Source organism: Chaetodon trifascialis, chromosome 22, assembly GCF_039877785.1.
Source record: "Chaetodon trifascialis isolate fChaTrf1 chromosome 22, fChaTrf1.hap1, whole genome shotgun sequence".
Lineage (NCBI taxonomy): Eukaryota > Metazoa > Chordata > Actinopteri > Chaetodontiformes > Chaetodontidae > Chaetodon > Chaetodon trifascialis.
In genome coordinates, this window is record NC_092077.1 from 18,165,448 (window position 1) to 18,180,978 (window position 15,531).

A 15,531-nucleotide genomic window follows, 5' to 3' on the forward strand; every position below is an offset into this window, starting at 1 on the left:
CGTAATCTGGTGTGTTTTACTCTGTTGAGTGTTAGACACGCTCTCTTCAGTCAAAACTGTTTGCTCCAGCAGGAAGAAGAGACGTCGACTCAAACTTCAACGATGTAAGTTTGACATTTTAATCATTTTCAACCTGTGAAAAAAAAACATCAGACCTCGATTGTCTGTGGCGGTTTTTACCTCTGCGAACGCCAGAAGTCGCGAGCTGATCTCTGCGTCGCCAAACTCTGTTCAGAAATCTGTCAATTATTGTCGAATTAGCAGCGGCGTCTCAGTAAAGAACATTTAAAGGTATTTTTGCAACTGTTAAGGGACAAACTTCTTTTCGGCATCAATCAAATTCATCAAACACCTCTTATTTTAAAAAAACAAAACTAACGTCAACAGGTGTTACTTGGAAGAAGTTTAAAATAATCCGTCAGGACACGCAGCTGTGGGCCGTAGTTAACGTTAGCATAAAGCTTAAAATAGCCAACAACAGTTCAGCTTCCTGATGATCGGCTTAAATATCTATGGATTTGTGGAATACATTACAATCAGTAATACATGTAATAATGAAACTTTTAATCTTTCTGCCCTGAACCACCAAACCTCGCAGTCAAAATTCAGCATTTCTAAAGACAACAGATGTGCAGGAGCGAAATGAGTCACCAGCTACTTCATTTGCAATTCATTAAAAAAAACACCTTCAAACTAAGAGAACAATGAGGGAAAACAATGGAGATGATGTATGTAAAATAAAGCATCAGACATTTGGACTGATAACCTTTGGTTTAATGATGCCAGGCTGTAGAATTTGCATCCGTTCAGTCAGTGAACGCATCATTTCAGTCATGCAAATTTCCCTTTGGGATTTCTCTCTGTCACAACAGAGCAAGGTCACATTTTTTCCAGTCTGACAGCCTCCAAATCTCATGTCAACCGCTGTCTGCTTCTCTTTTTTGACCAAAAGAACCAGTCTTTCCTTTACATCTAAAGGAAAACACTCACAGCGAATACACTCAATCTTATTTACTTGAACTTTGACTTGTAGTTTGTTTCAGTTTGCACTTACACAACAGACTCCTGCACTGATGGGATCAGCTTTGAGTAACACATCATAGATCCTGTGTGACACAATACTGTGAAACATATACGTGTCAAAGTTCACTTCACCATGCAACACGACGCCGTTGACTTATTAACTGCAGACTGTGCAGATTTAATTCAGCAGCGTTAAAAACACCATTTGCACATTTAGTATGAGATTTTCTGCAGGAACATGTGTTCGACAGTCAGCATTCCTGCACTGAACTGTTTACTCCTCCTCTCCGTCAGGTTTGGTAGGAGATCGTTACTGGCGGCTCTGCTTGCTGTGGCTGTCGGCGTTTACCTGCTGCCTTCTCCCATAGACCCCCAACCACATGTGTAAGTGCACACACACACACACACACACACACACACACACACACACACACACACACACACACACACACACAATGATGGACACGCAGCAACTACTTTACAACATTTAAAAAAGTAAAAGTCTGCATGCTAGCAGCTCTGTGAGGCTCCACTTGTGGAGATTTATGTTAAATGCTAACTTACGCTAGCCTGCATCTCTGTTCCAGATTAGCTTTAGCGTGCAAACTTTTGCTAACCGAAGCAGCTGAGGCTGATGGGAAATTACATCACAGCTTTTCAGTGTTTGTTCATAAATCAAAGAGTTTGATAAATTGAGATTTAGACCTGATGATGGCGCCAGAGGTGAAGTTCAGAGGACGTTGTGACATTTCATCCAAAAACTGTTGAGTCACTAAAAACTCAGACACCAGCCTGAATTACTGTGTAGTTTTACTGCAGCTGTCAGTTAAAGTCCACACGTGTTCCTCCAGACTGAAGGGGCCCCCTCCGGCCCTCGAGGGGCCGCTGGCCGTCAACACCCGACTGCAGAGGGGCCGCCGGCTGTTCAGCGGGAAACTACACGGACCAGAATCCTTCACTGCGGATGAGGAGGGTGAGCCTGCCGGGTTTTACTTGATGGTTTTGACCTCTGACCTTTGAGGGTGTTTTGTGGGAGGTTTTCTGACCCTTGTTGGCCCCCGTAGGTCTCATGAGACACTTGAGCTTATCTGCTGCGGTTGTGGGTTTTCTCACATGTTTCTTGTTATTTACTCAAAGATCTCCAAACCTTTATTGATTGATACTGTGTGTGTGTGTGTGTGTGTGTGTGTGTGTGTGTGTGTGTGTGTGTGTGTGTGTGTGTGTGTGTGTGTGTGTGTATGTTCTTCAGGTAACGTGTACACGGGGACAGTGGACGGGAAGCTGTGGAGGATCGGTCCTGATGACAGTCTCACCCTCATCACACACATGGGACAGAATTTACCAGAATGCGGTTTGTGGTTTTTTTTTTTTAACACGTCTGTTTCTTCTTCTGTGTTTTTTCAGGGGCGCCGTTTCCTTCCTCTTCTCCTCCTCACTTTCCTTCACACCCCGCTCCACCCCTCACTGCTGATTCTTTTCTCCTGCTCTCAGTGTTTTGGTGCTTCCAGGAGCTCTTTGGAAGCAAAATGAATCCATAACACCAGCAGTTAATTATGTTTCCCTGCAGTGGGAATAAAAATAAAACAATAGAAGAAGAAAAATCTTTTTTTTTTGTCTCTTCATTCATTCGTTTGACGTGAGCTCTGACATGCCAGCAGCTGATTTCCATCATGAACGGATCTGAAGTTTGTTGTGATGCTGCCTTATTAAAACTGATGAAAACTGGATGAAATAATTACAATAACACTGCACTTAATGTCATATGTTCGTGTGTGCGTGCGTGTGCATGTGTGTGCGTGCGTGCAGGCAGCAGCACAGACTACGAGCCCGTGTGCGGCCGTCCTCACGGCGTTCGTCTGGATCGCCGCCGTCAGCTGATTGTTGCTGACTCTTACTTCGGGCTGCACAGCGTGAACCCCGACACTGGAGAGAAGACCCTACTCGTGGCCAACTCACAGGGTGTGTGTGTGTGTGTGTGTGTGTGTGTGTGTGTGCGTGTGTGCGTGCGTGCGTGCGTGTGTGTTGACTCTAACTGGCTCATAGCTTCCTCCTCTTTGCTCCTCAGGTGCTGATGGCGTTCCCTTTGCCTTCCTGAACGGCCTGGAGATTTCCTCCCAGACTGGCATCATTTATTTCACAGACTCGTCCAGCCGCTGGGGACGCAGACACGTCAAACTGGAGGTGAGACGTCAGTGAAAGCATGTAAACGAGGTGTCGGTGGAGGAAGCAGCAGGCGTGTGTGGCTGGAAGCTGATGCAGGCAGGATCCATGAAGGCCGAAACAGAGGAGAGACGCGCTAAAAAAATCAGATTATTCTCATCTTTTAACAGAAGCTGCCATGAAAAGGATCAATTAACAATGTTTCCAGGGAAAACTACAGAAATGAGAGCATGATAATTTGCTTTTTTGATTTTATTTACTTCTCTTGAAATTAACTTCAAATGCACAAAACAATGATAATATGATTGTTTTGATAATATTTATTCTAAGCTAAATATGATAAACCTAAACGGATCCAAACTCAACTAAACTGAACTGAAAATATAAATATCAACTAACAGCTGAGCAAAGCTATGCTAAGCTAAGCTAAATTAAACTAAAAAGATAAACCAACCCACATGAAGCTAAGTTAAGCTAAATGAGGCTGCGACAAACTAAACTGGAAATATAAACTAATGATGCTAAGCTAAGCTAAAAGTTAAACCAAACGATGCTAAGCTAAATTAAAAATTTAACCAAACAATGCTAAGCTAAGCTAAGAGTTAAACCAAACAATGCTAAGCTAAAAGTTAAACCAAATGATGCTAAGCTAAATTAAAAGTTAAACCAAACGATGCTAAGCTAAGCTAAGAGTTAAACCAAACAATGCTAAGCCAAGCTAAAAGTTAAACCAAACGATGCTAAGCTAAGCTAAATCAAACACAAAGCTGACATGTGACACACCAGGTGAGACGAGCTGCTGGATGTTTCAGGTGATCGAGCTGAACCGCCTCGGCCGTCTTCTCTCCTACGATCCAGAAACAGGAAGCGTGAAGGTCCTGCTGGACTCGCTCTACATGCCCAACGGCATCGTCCTGTCACCGGACGAGGACTTCCTGCTGCTGGCGGAGACGAGCATTGGGCGTGTGCTCAGGTACGCGCGCGCGCGCACACACACACATGCACGCACACGCGATAAGATCAGCATCAGACACTCAGACTGTCTCTGTTGTCAGATTTTGGCTGAAGGGCCCGAAGGCCGACACCAAGGAGATCGTCCTGGACAACATGATTGGTTACCCTGACAACATCCGCCTCAGCGACCACGGGACGTTCCTGGTCGGCATAACGACGACGCGGTTCCGGAAGCTCGTGCCTCCCTTCCTGGACGCCATTGCGCCGTACCCGGCCGTCAAACGCTTCCTGGCCAAGGTCGGTGTGAACCAAACCTCCATGTTCAGGTCACGTCAGCAGATTTTTGCGGTTTGCTGCTGATTGGCTGATCCTGATAATCAAACATCATTTTCAGGCCTTTTTATTGGTTGTTAGAACTAAATCTGTTTCCCATGATGCATCTGCTCCTCGCTGTGAGATTCACAATGAGAAGAATAACGGCTTTGTTCCGGGCTGCAGTGAGACTGGACGGTGTGAAATCTGACAGGACAGACCACACACAAACACACACACACACACACACACACACACACACACACACACACTCGTCTGAACTCCTGGTGAACTCTGGGAGGGGTCACTTAAGGTCACGCTGACAGAGAAAACTTTATTTAACCTGACGACGTGAGCAGACTGTGAAGTGGATTTGAGTGAAGCTCGTCACCGTTTACACACTCACATCTTTCACTTGTGTACAAAGTACTAATACCACGATGTAAAAATACTCCATTACAAGTATTACCAGCTAAATATACATGAAGTATACAAAGTAGAAGTACTTGTTCTGCAGTAAAACGCCTCCTGTGACTGATATGTTCCACATGACATTATTAGTAGTTTGACCTACTTCATATTCAGATTAGTCCAGTGGTTCCCAACCTGTGGGTCTGGCCCCTCAGAGGGTCACAGGATAAATCTTCAGGGTCGTCAGATGATTAATGGGAGTGAAAAGACTCGATTGATCAGTGGACTCCATCGTTCTGTTTCCAGGTGATCCCTCTGAGCTGGTACAACCTCCTGCTGCCGCGCTACGCTCTGGTCCTGGAGCTGGGATTGGACGGCGAGATCGTGGGGACGCTGCATGACCCCGAAGGCCGCCTGACGTGGGCCATCAGCGACGTGTTCCAGCACCGAGGGAGGACGTACCTGGGCAGCACCGACCTGCCGTTCCTGCCCGTCCTGGAGGGCGAGGAGAGCCGATGACGGGCTGAACTCTGCAAACTAAACGTAGGCTTCTTCTGTTTTTCTGTACGCGATCGAGCGGCCGGAGGACGTCTGTGGTGCCTCTGGATTTCACTGTTTTAAGGGTTTTAGTCGTCGTTCACCTCTGGAGCCGCGCTGCATCGATTGGATGTTGGCTGCTGAGCCACCAAAAGTGTCCCAAAAATGGTGACTTTTATTTTTAGCATTTCTCTCCTTTAAAAGTGTTTAAAAGGTGTAAAAATCGATGCAGCAGAAGCAAAAATATCATTTTTTAATCATTTTTAAAACTGTGTGCCTACATTACCCACAATGCAACTCTAACTGCAGACAGTGTACAGTCCAAAGCCTGGAAACAGACTCTAACGATGAAGAGGCGATAAATTGAATTCAGATTGGCTCACGAGCTTTTTCGGACTGGACGTCTGCTGCAGAGGAAGAATCCATCGCCCCTCCAGCTGGACTGAAACCAGAACCAGATTTTACACCTGCAGGATTCACCTGCTTTCCTCCGAGCCACCGAACATCTGGAGTTCAATTAACGTCGTCCTGTTTCAGCCTGGATTCTCAAAACCTGCTAACTTTTTAAATTTGAAATTAACTTTAGAAAACTGGACGTTAAATGTACAGAAAACGATTAATACCATCTTGTAAAGTTAGATTTTTAAAATAAATATTTTATATTAAACGCACATCTCAGTGAGTCTTTTGTTCCTGAGCTGAAACGATGAGTCGGCTCTTTGCTTTAAGGATTTTCTGCTTCTTCTTGTTGTCTTAAGACATCTGGAATCGTCAGTTTTCTGATATTTAGTAAACTGAAGGATTCATGGATTAAAGTAAAGATGTGGCTCTAGTTTCACAGTAATTCCAGTTTTTGTTTTCTCCAGTTTTTGTGTGAAAATTCACTAAACTTTGACTTTTGAAAGCAGCTTTGAAGAAGAAGCTTTGCTGGTTCCTGATGCAGAAACTGAAAAAGGCCTTTTCAGCACAGAGAAGACGTGAAGGTAAGAGTGTAAAAAGGTCTTCACAGATTATCTGCAGCTGAAGAAATCTCTGAAATGTGACAAAAAGAAAATCTCAAATTTATCACGAATTCAATTCTGAAACATGTTCTATGTCTTTTTTCAGATTTCTGAGACATTTTAAAAACTAATTGAAAACTTTATTGATGTGGCACTTTCTGGAAAACAAACTAGCTAAAATATATTCAAAATTGTAAAAAATACTTTTGTAAAAGTCATAATATTACAAAAACAAAGTTAGAATATTTAGAATGAAGTTGTAATTTTAGAAAAAAAATAAATTCTTGTAATATTTCTGCTTTTGAGTCAAAAATTAGTACTTTGTTCTCTTTACTCTGAATCATGACTTCATTTGTAACTACTTTTTCCCAAAAATTCCACCTTTATCCTGATAATGTTACAACTTCACTCAAAATTCTGACGTTTTCCTTCATTTTATTTTATTCGTTTCATGATTTATATTGAGATCAGACCAAAGAATAAAGTTAAAATGCGGTTTGGTGTCGAGTTGACTGAGCAGGACCCTCTGTGATATTTTGAGAATCTCTTTATTTGGACAAAAACACACAAACCTAAAATACATCATCATCATCATCATCATCATCAAAAACTGCTCTGAAAAATAAAACTAAAGGCTCAAAAAACAACAAACAGTTCTGACAGATCGGAAAGTGCATCAGTGAATCGAACAAGGTGAATCGGTTTGAAGAGGAAAAGGAAATCACGATGTGAGCGTCGAGTCCGGCGGTCTCCGCTTCGCCGTCAGACGTGAAACTGACGACAGAGGGAGAAAGAGCGAGCGCAGGAGCAGCAGAGCGCGAGGAAAACCACCAGGTTAACGGCCAGTTTGTCGGCTTCACGACCAAAACGAGCACAAAAACGACAAAAGTCATGCAGGTGAACCGCGACAGCGACCTCACGAACGTCAGCGTCCTGCATCCAATACTTCATCAAAAGTCCGAATGGGATCTTTGGTCGGATGTTGATAATGTGGAAACATTCGTGTTTCAGCGACAGAAGCCACAAAAAGGTGAAAGTCTGAATCAGTTTATGGCATAAAAACTTGATGGAGAGAAAATCTGTTCCCTTATAGGTCGAAGGAGGTCGATTTGAAAAATATATCAAATATAGATTCTTTTATTTCAATCGTTCACTGATCAGATCACTCGTTTTATTCGGCTCACGTTCAAACCACGAAACAGAAAAATACTAATATTACAGTGAAACGCTACGGACGTGAGAGTGTTCGTGAAGTTGAAGTCGTCGGATTGAAGGTTGAACGTTGGCTGTGGATGTGAAGGCTCTCCTGTCGGTAGGCACTGATTTCTCGGGATCACTGACGCCTGCCGTCGGGCTGCCTGTTTATGAGGTTTGACTTCCTGTAGGTGGCGCTGTTTCGTCTTCCGGTATGATCTCGTTCTGTCCGAACATTCGCTCCGTTTGATCCAACAGAGGGTAAAGAGACTTTCACGGTCTAACAGGATTATTTTGGTGAAGACAGTTGGTCCTCAACTGGTCACGTGACCCCACAGTTGTTGCTGATTGGCTGTTCACGTAGCATTACATTATTGTACAGTATCACAGGAGATTAGACGTATACACTGGTTTATTTAGCAACTCTCAGTATTCACGTTACAGTCGTGCACGAAAATGTCCATAAATCAGATTTTCTTTGGCTGATTTTCTGAAAGTTCTGTGAACATTTTCGTCATATCTGGATGAAAACTTGGCTGCAGCGAATGTTTGAAGTTATGAATTGGCGTATCATGGAAATCACTTCTGTCTGTCAGTCTTGAGTGTTTGAGTGCAGCTTCTCCTCGAGGACCATCTGAACGCACCAAAAAAACCAACCTGCATTTAGACGAGTGAGTGGAAACGTTTCTGTTTGGATCACTGATATGATTTTCTCAACAACACTTTGACCGAGCGAGCAAACGCTCATAAAAATGACGACGCAGATAAGAAAAACAGGATTTGAATTGACGGCTCGTGACTTTAAATCTGTCCTGAATGGTTTGGCTTCCCTGCACACCTACTGACAAACTCCCTAAACAGCAGCCCGGACTGGAAGCTGCACCCAGAGAGGCCATCTATTCCCAAAACATGACCCCACCTGATCCCTTCTGCATCCCTCCACAGAGCGACTGGCTCAGGAGGCCCCAGAACAAGGCAACAAAGCAGGAAAGGCTGAACGCAACACACAGTCCAGCCCTTCGTCCTCCGTCTCCTCCCTCCCTCCGTCTCTTCGCTCCCCAGCCGTTCGTCTTATTTCATCTTCTGCCGGAGTCTGCTGAGCCGCCAGCTGTGGCTGCTGAACATCTGCCGAGGGTCGAATTTATACCTGAGAAGAGACAGAGGAGTTGTAGTTTCCTGGAAAAACTACAGTATGTACTAGAAAGTATCTTCTTGCTGCAGGAAACATGCTGCTGTTTCTCAGTGAAACGACAAATCGCGGCCGTCCTGAACTGACCTCGGGTCGTACACGCCAGGTGTCCGACACGACTGTCCGGCGCAGGACTGCAGCATCATCAGCCGATGGTTCATCTTCTCCAGGACTTCCTGGTCGATGGTCTTGGCGATGTTGGTCAGCTGGTAGGGGTCCGCTGTCACGTTGTAGACTTCTACAAACACCTGCAGGGGGCGCACAACCACTAATGTCATTCTCCATTCTACCACCAGATGGCGGCAGAAGTAGGATCGCTGCCTTCAATCTGATCAAATAATAAGATGCTAAAGTCGACGTTTCTCTGCACCTCGTTATCATCAAACTCGCAGTACTGCAGGTTGGCAGAGGGGGCGACGGTGCGCACGCAGGCGTAGGTGTTGTTGTAGGCGTCCTCGCACACGCAGTCTGGGAAACACTCCTGGAGAAAGAAGAGAGAGGATGATGAGTTCCTGTGCTGCAGAGACCTTCGTCCCTCCAGCGGTTCATCTCGTACCGACACTCCGGGTCCCAGCAGCGGGCAGGCGGGGTCCGACACGTTGCTGCCTTCGCCTTCGTACTCCACCAGGATGTCTGTTCTCCAGCTGCTGCTGTTCACCTTGCCCTCCTGGTGACACACACACACACACACACACACACACACACACACGTAGTGTTAATATTAATATACAAACAGGATGTAGTATATTATGGAATTAAACATTAACACGATAAAACACAGTGTGTGATATAAAACATGGGGTGAAACAGTAACATGACATCATTCTGATGACGTTGGGTCTGAGTGATCTCACCAGGACGGGCAGGAAGGACATGCCGTCCATCTGCGTCTTGTTGACGTCGAGGCCGGCGATGTCCAGGATGGTCGGCCCGAGGTCGACGTTCGCCACCAGCATCTGAAGACGAGATGTTTGATTCTTAACTTCAGCTTCTGCTTGCATGGAAACTGAAGCTAATCTCAGTTTTAACCAGATTCAGACAATTTATGCTGAAAATTACAAGAAGCATCACAATGGATTCATGATAATTCAGTAAAGATACAGAGTTTATTTTTCTAAATTCACATTTAAATTCATGCAGAGGGAAAATAAATATCTGACTACAAGTTCAGTATTTAGTTTTACATCACGTGTGTGTGTGTGTGTGTGTGTGTGTGTGTGTGTGTGTGTGTGTGTGTGTGTGTGTGTGTGTGTGTGTGTGTGTGTGTGTGTGTGTGTGTGTGTGTGTGTGTGTGTGTGTGTGTGTGTGTGTACCTGGGTGGTCTGGTTGGGCTTGATATTTGGTCCTCTGACCATGAGAGGGACTCTGATGTCAAACTCGTAGAGCTGCCTCTTATCCATCGGAAGAGAGAACTGACCTGAGAGACACAAACATTTGACCACATGCATACGAACCTTTGTCCCCATTCGTCCCTCTGTCTTCTGTCTCCACAACCTCCATTTGGTCTGCATGCAGATATTTTATTCTGCCGTTTCTTCTTCCACAGCAGCTGCACATTAAAAAATGTGTGTGTGTGTGCGGCTTCGTACCTGTGTGGTAGCCGTTGTCGGAGGTAAAAAAGACGTAGGTGTTGTCCAGCTCGCCTCTGACCTCCAGCCTCTTCACTATTTTCTCCACCAGGTCGTCCACTGACAGCAAAGTTCGCCACCTGCAGGCCAGGATGAGCAAGACGAAACCTGCAGTGAGATCAGGCTGAACAAAACGTAAGGAACCATAACACAAACCTCACATAAAGGAACAAACGAGCAAAGTGAAACTCTAAGCGGATAAAGGACCTCAGGAAAGATAACAGGAAGCGGGAAGAGAAAGGAGAGGAAAAATAACAGGAAGTGGGTGGTAATGAGGAAGACGATGATTGAAATGTAGAAAGCCGAGGAGTTGAGGAAGACACTTCAAGAGGAAGGTGAGAAGCAGCAAAGACCGACCGTTTCCTGAAGGCATCGTCCAGAAACTGAACGGACGAGTTGGCCATGGGGGTTCTCGCCTGTCTGATCAACCAGTGTTTGTCCTGAAGAGAGACGGACAGAAAAGCCTTGAGGTGACGTCCAGTTTGACTGATCGAGGACAGTCCTGGCAGAAGCCCTACCTTCCCGTGGACGTTGAAGTTGGGCTCTCGGGGGGCCTTGGTGCTGTTGAAGCTGTCCTGGTACTGAGGAGCCGCCGTCCATGGCGAGTGGGGCGCCGGCGTGGACACCAGCATGAAGAATGGCTGGTAGTTGGACTTATACTGGAGGAAGTCCAGAGACATGTTGGCCTGAGAGAGACGGGGAGCAGGTACACGCATGAAAAACTGAACTTTTAATCTTATTTATGTGTTAAAATTGACTGAATAATCCCTGAAGTTATTGATTTATTGCAAATGTAACATCATAAAGGACATAATGTGAGGAAAACCAAGAATCCTGTGCAATAATAAATAAAAATGACTGCGGACGAGATGAAGCGTGTCTCACCAGGACGTCTGTCAGGTAGTCTTTGCTGTAGTCTGCTCCGTGTTTCTGGGCCTTTCCATTCACTGACAGAGTGTAGTTGTAGTATTTCGAGTTCTTCTCCTGCAAACACAAACGGCCCTCATGAAACACTTGAGGGTGTCACTGACTCACAGTCCGAGCTCCCATCAGTTAGGATCAGTCCTCACTGGACTGAGGGGGCTTAGAAAACCTGAGACGGATCACAAAAAGCCAATAATTTGATCCACCGCTCACAAAATGTTCTGAAATCAAATTCTGCTTTTAGCTCGCAGGTTACAAACTGTCTACGTCAGATCATCACCGTCACATGCGCTGATTCGTGATCTCAGACTGTTTTTCAGATCGGCCTCTCTGAGCGTCACGTTCGCCGTTGGACACGGTGTCCACTGACCAGCATGAGCTGCGCTGTGATAAGCCGTCGGGTCATGAGACCAGGTCTCACATCTGTGTTTGCTGAAGATAAACTGGTCTCGGCTGCAGACGCGACCTCTGCGTAATGACTTCTGCAAACTGGTTAGAGACGTGCGGGAAAGTCTAGAAAATCTAATTTTAGCCTATTTGTGAGTCTGGCTCCTGCAGAGCGCCTCCAGTCACATGACCACGTAAAGCTCACAGCGATATGTGAAGCAGACTGAACTCAGGTCGAAAAAATACACAGCGAGAACGGCCACACCCCCCTCCCAGACTTTGATTTCTGTTTTTAAAGGGTGGCAGAAAACCCCCGACACAATCTTTAATCCATCAGGCCAACATTAGCCTTCCCGCCCTGCAGATAACACCCGATCAACACACTCTCTCAGGCGTCGTGGGACTGTTTGGAGTTGTTGAGACGAGCTGAGCTGGATTTGAATCAGTGAGAGGTTCAGGTTTTTAGTGACAGGACCAGTTTAATGTCCTAAGGCTTTAATTCTGTCCTAAAGTGGACGTGATGTCAGACAGGAAGGAGGTTGAGAGTTCGAGTCTTACCAGTCCGACCCAGGAGCTCCAGCCTGGAGGAACATGCTCCACTCCACCGGCCTCAGAGTGGCCATACTGAAACACACAAACAGCAGAGCGCGCCCATGATTAATGAGCTATACACACACATACACACACACACAGGTACGATGACAGGAGATGCTAATACCAGCATGATAGCAAGGTGATGTTCAGCAGGTATCATGTTTACCATGTGGACAGTCGTAGTTTAGCGTGTTAGCATGCTAGCATTTACCAGTTAGCGCTAAACACCAATTACTTTTTACCAGGAAACACCCCCCCCCCCCCCCCCCGCTGTAACTGGAAGGCATCAGAAGTCAAACAGGTTTGGAAACACAGACACAGGGAGGGAGGGGGACAAGAGGACGGTCCGCTTCCCCATTTGACCATCTGCCTGTCACAAGGCTAGAAACAGCTTTGACAGCTGGACTTCATCGTGACGGCTCATCTTGTGACTGTTTTCACTACTAAATCACCTGAAATGTCAGATTCGTCACACAAAACGCGGCGCAGCTCGGCTCGCTTCATTTTCTTTTCCGCTCTTTGTTTGATGATCATTGGCTGTTCTGTTCCTGGTAACTGGCTGTAAATTGGAACTGCACTAACGCTCTTCCTTCATCACTGCTCACACAACTAATGCACACTGATAAACACAGGAAGTCAGTCTGCTTTGATGTGCGATTAGCAGATGTAAACATACCTCAGCTATTAGGGAAATGCTTCGTCATGTCCTTCATGCTTCAGATAAATAGGTTTTTTTTTATCTTAACACTTGTACCCATTGTTTTTTTATCCAGTATTCTGCTCATTTAATGAATTTCCAGGCAGGAAAACATGTTGCACTCTGTATAAGCCCATAAAAAAAGCTGGAAATACACAAGTATGGCGTCATGACGCCTCTCACCTGGTTAAGATATTTCCCGGCGAAGAAGGTCTGGTAGCCGGCGCTCGTCTTCAGCAGGGCGGGGAAGGTGTGGGCTTCCTCGCTCTTCTGCCAGGCTCTGCTGCTGCAGTTTCCCTCTAACGTGTTGTTGATGACGTGGTGGTTGTGGGGGTACTTCCCCGTCAGGATGCTGGCTCGACTGGGGCAGCACAGCGGGCTGGCAACAAACTGAGAGGAGAGACGGCTTTGAGATGTAGAGAGGTGTCGTTTGTGGAGCTTTTTTACTGATTACCAGTTTCCATTAGGCTACATCTAAAGACACATAATGTGACAGCGAGGGACAGTAATGATGTCGCTGATACGTACTGCGTTTGTGAACGATATCCCTGCATCACCGATGAGTTTTTTCGTCTTCTTGAGTGGACTCTGGAGGGAGAGGAGCGAGGAGACAAATTTACTGCAATCGAATGTTTTCAGTAATCTTTAACAGTTTTATCATGCGGCTGACATTCGCTGATTAACTCATCTCTCTGAGTCATTCAGACACACTCAAATTGGGCAACAAGCTCCCTTTTTCCCCCCTCACAGTCAACAAATCAGATCTGTCTCAGCCTCCATGACGAAGCTTGTTTTCTGCGAGGAAGGCCGACTCCATCAGTACCCAACATGCTGCGTTTTCTCGTGATGACTCATTTATACAAGTCAGATCACACGTTTCTGGACAAAGTGCACGACAATCCCTCAACAGCTTAACTGGTAATTAAGTACATATCGAAGAAGCAAACTAACCTCAGACTGCCACTGCTGAAGGAATATGACTCAACATTTTATATGAATTATATTCTGCAGATAATCAATCACATATATTACACAACTCATCACCTTCACAGCTTATTATAACAGATCCAAAATATATTCTAAAGTATACCAAATGTTTTGATTAAAGCTGAAAATATTTCTGAAATAACTGACAAGTTGAAAGAAAACTAATCAGTAAAATTTTTTTTCTTTAGCTTTGTATAACAGTAAACTTACTATTTCTTGGATGAAATAAGTTATCTGTAGAGCTTTTGGGAAAAAGGGAGCGGCATTTTTACTGTATTCTTACCTTTTGTAGAGTAAACAATCAATTACTCCTAAAAATAATCAGATTAATCAATAATGAAAATAACCACTAGCTGCATAGTAGCTTAGTTTTCTTGAGATGTTTTACAAGATACAAATATCTATCCTAAATTTTAACACCGTCAGTATTTTTGTTCATGCTTCAGGTATGCACACATTCACAATTACAGAGGCTGAATTAGAGAAAATTGGCCATACGGTACTTTTTAACAATTATTACTGTAGCACAACTTTAAATGCATCAGAGAACATGTTGTTTGATATCTGGCATTAATCCCAGCGTGAAAACAGCTGATAAGTGTTTGAAATTGACAGCAGTTTCAGCCTTTGCATGTTTGGTTTTGGTCTGTTTACATGTGGATTTCGCCTCTAAATTGCCTGAATTTTCAATGGAGTTCGGTCAGGCCTGCGTGTCTCCAGCAGAGGCTGTCAGGAGGGGGGAGGGTGTTTCTCAACACTGTGGTGGCTTTAGCAAACTGGAGCAAGACATAACACACGATGTGTCCAACCAGGACGAATATGAGCCGTCAGCTTCATCAGACTGGACTAAATGTCCAGTTTACACCGATTGATCTCAGCTTTTCCCGAGAGTAGAGCTGTAAACACAACGTCACGACTCTGCTGAAAAACCCCCAAAACAATAAAAACACCAAAACAATCACTCACCAGACCCCCCATAGCGATGTCCAAGTCGTCCGTCAGGATCAACACAATGTTTGGCCTCCGGTATGATTTGGCACACACCCCGCTGGTCAGGTAGCTCAAAGTGACGCACATTAAGAGACAATTCAACAAGGTAAGCGGACACGAGCGATTTGAGGCCATTTTGCTGCTTTAACGCTGAACTCCCGGAGCTGTGCGTCTCCTGCCTTCTCTCTGCGCCTTATGAGAGCGTGAAATGTTGTCGGTGAGTCCTCTCAGGAGGAACAACAGGGAACAGAGTCGGCCCTGTTTCTGTTTGACACAACACTTCCTTATTTCCGGGTCATGTGCTGCTCAGCTACGGAAGCCCGAATCAGATGATTTGAAGACGTGACGCCGCCAACATGACTAGCGACAGAAATAACTGTTTTTCTAAGGTGTGCCAAGGGTTTCACTGTCTGTCCCCCTCAGTGCTTTTTGTTTTATGTTAGAAGTTAGTTATTTAGATATTTAGTCCCCTGACAATTATGTTTCAACTGTGTAGCGTCCCGCTTAGTGTGTATATTGGTCACAAGTCACATTTAAAGGATC

General features: G+C 45.1%; 2 protein-coding genes across 3 annotated transcripts; one reads left to right on the forward strand and one right to left on the reverse strand.

Annotated features, from left to right (window-relative positions):
- LOC139350581 (adipocyte plasma membrane-associated protein) lies at nt 1–6,893 on the forward strand. Of its 2 annotated transcripts, XR_011603531.1 has the most exons (10): nt 1–104; nt 1,318–1,407; nt 1,875–1,996; nt 2,273–2,374; nt 2,830–2,982; nt 3,089–3,204; nt 3,996–4,156; nt 4,239–4,434; nt 5,167–5,782; nt 6,264–6,893. XR_011603531.1 is itself a non-coding variant. In XM_070992056.1 (9 exons), coding segments are annotated over exons 1-9 (1,155 nt in total). In that variant the 5' UTR covers nt 26–102; the 3' UTR covers nt 5,380–6,061. The 2 variants fall into 2 exon arrangements, 1 of the variants encoding a protein (XP_070848157.1); XM_070992056.1 differs by lacking the exon at nt 6,264–6,893 and having other exon boundaries at nt 26–104; nt 5,167–6,061.
- Nucleotides 6,894–6,930: 37 nt separating this feature from the next.
- gnsa (glucosamine (N-acetyl)-6-sulfatase a) lies at nt 6,931–15,296 on the reverse strand. Its single transcript, XM_070992055.1, has 14 exons — nt 14,965–15,296; nt 13,540–13,599; nt 13,195–13,401; nt 12,279–12,344; nt 11,295–11,393; nt 10,928–11,095; nt 10,767–10,849; nt 10,371–10,489; nt 10,095–10,198; nt 9,636–9,737; nt 9,338–9,448; nt 9,152–9,262; nt 8,869–9,029; nt 6,931–8,739 (listed from the first exon to the last, which is right to left on the reverse strand). The coding sequence occupies exons 1-14, from the start codon at nt 15,121–15,123 to the stop codon at nt 8,664–8,666; spliced, it is 1,626 nt and encodes a 541-aa protein (XP_070848156.1). The 5' UTR covers nt 15,124–15,296; the 3' UTR covers nt 6,931–8,663.
- Between the last annotated feature and the right edge of the window lie 235 nt (nt 15,297–15,531).

Bases quoted from the DNA above. Each gene is read 5' to 3' on its own strand.
- gnsa (XM_070992055.1), bottom strand. From the start codon at position 15,123: ATGGCCTCAAATCGCTCGTGTCCGCTTACCTTGTTGAATTGTCTCTTA. The intron at 10,850-10,927 runs GTAGGGCTTCTG...GTCTCTCTTCAG, and splicing joins ACTTCAACGTCCACGGGAAG to GACAAACACTGGTTGATCAG. The intron at 9,449-9,635 runs GTGAGATCACTC...GTGTGTCACCAG, and splicing joins TGTCCTTCCTGCCCGTCCTG to GAGGGCAAGGTGAACAGCAG.
- LOC139350581 (XM_070992056.1), top strand. The intron at 1,997-2,272 runs GTGAGCCTGCCG...TATGTTCTTCAG, and splicing joins CTTCACTGCGGATGAGGAGG to GTAACGTGTACACGGGGACA. The intron at 3,205-3,995 runs GTGAGACGTCAG...TGGATGTTTCAG, and splicing joins GCAGACACGTCAAACTGGAG to GTGATCGAGCTGAACCGCCT.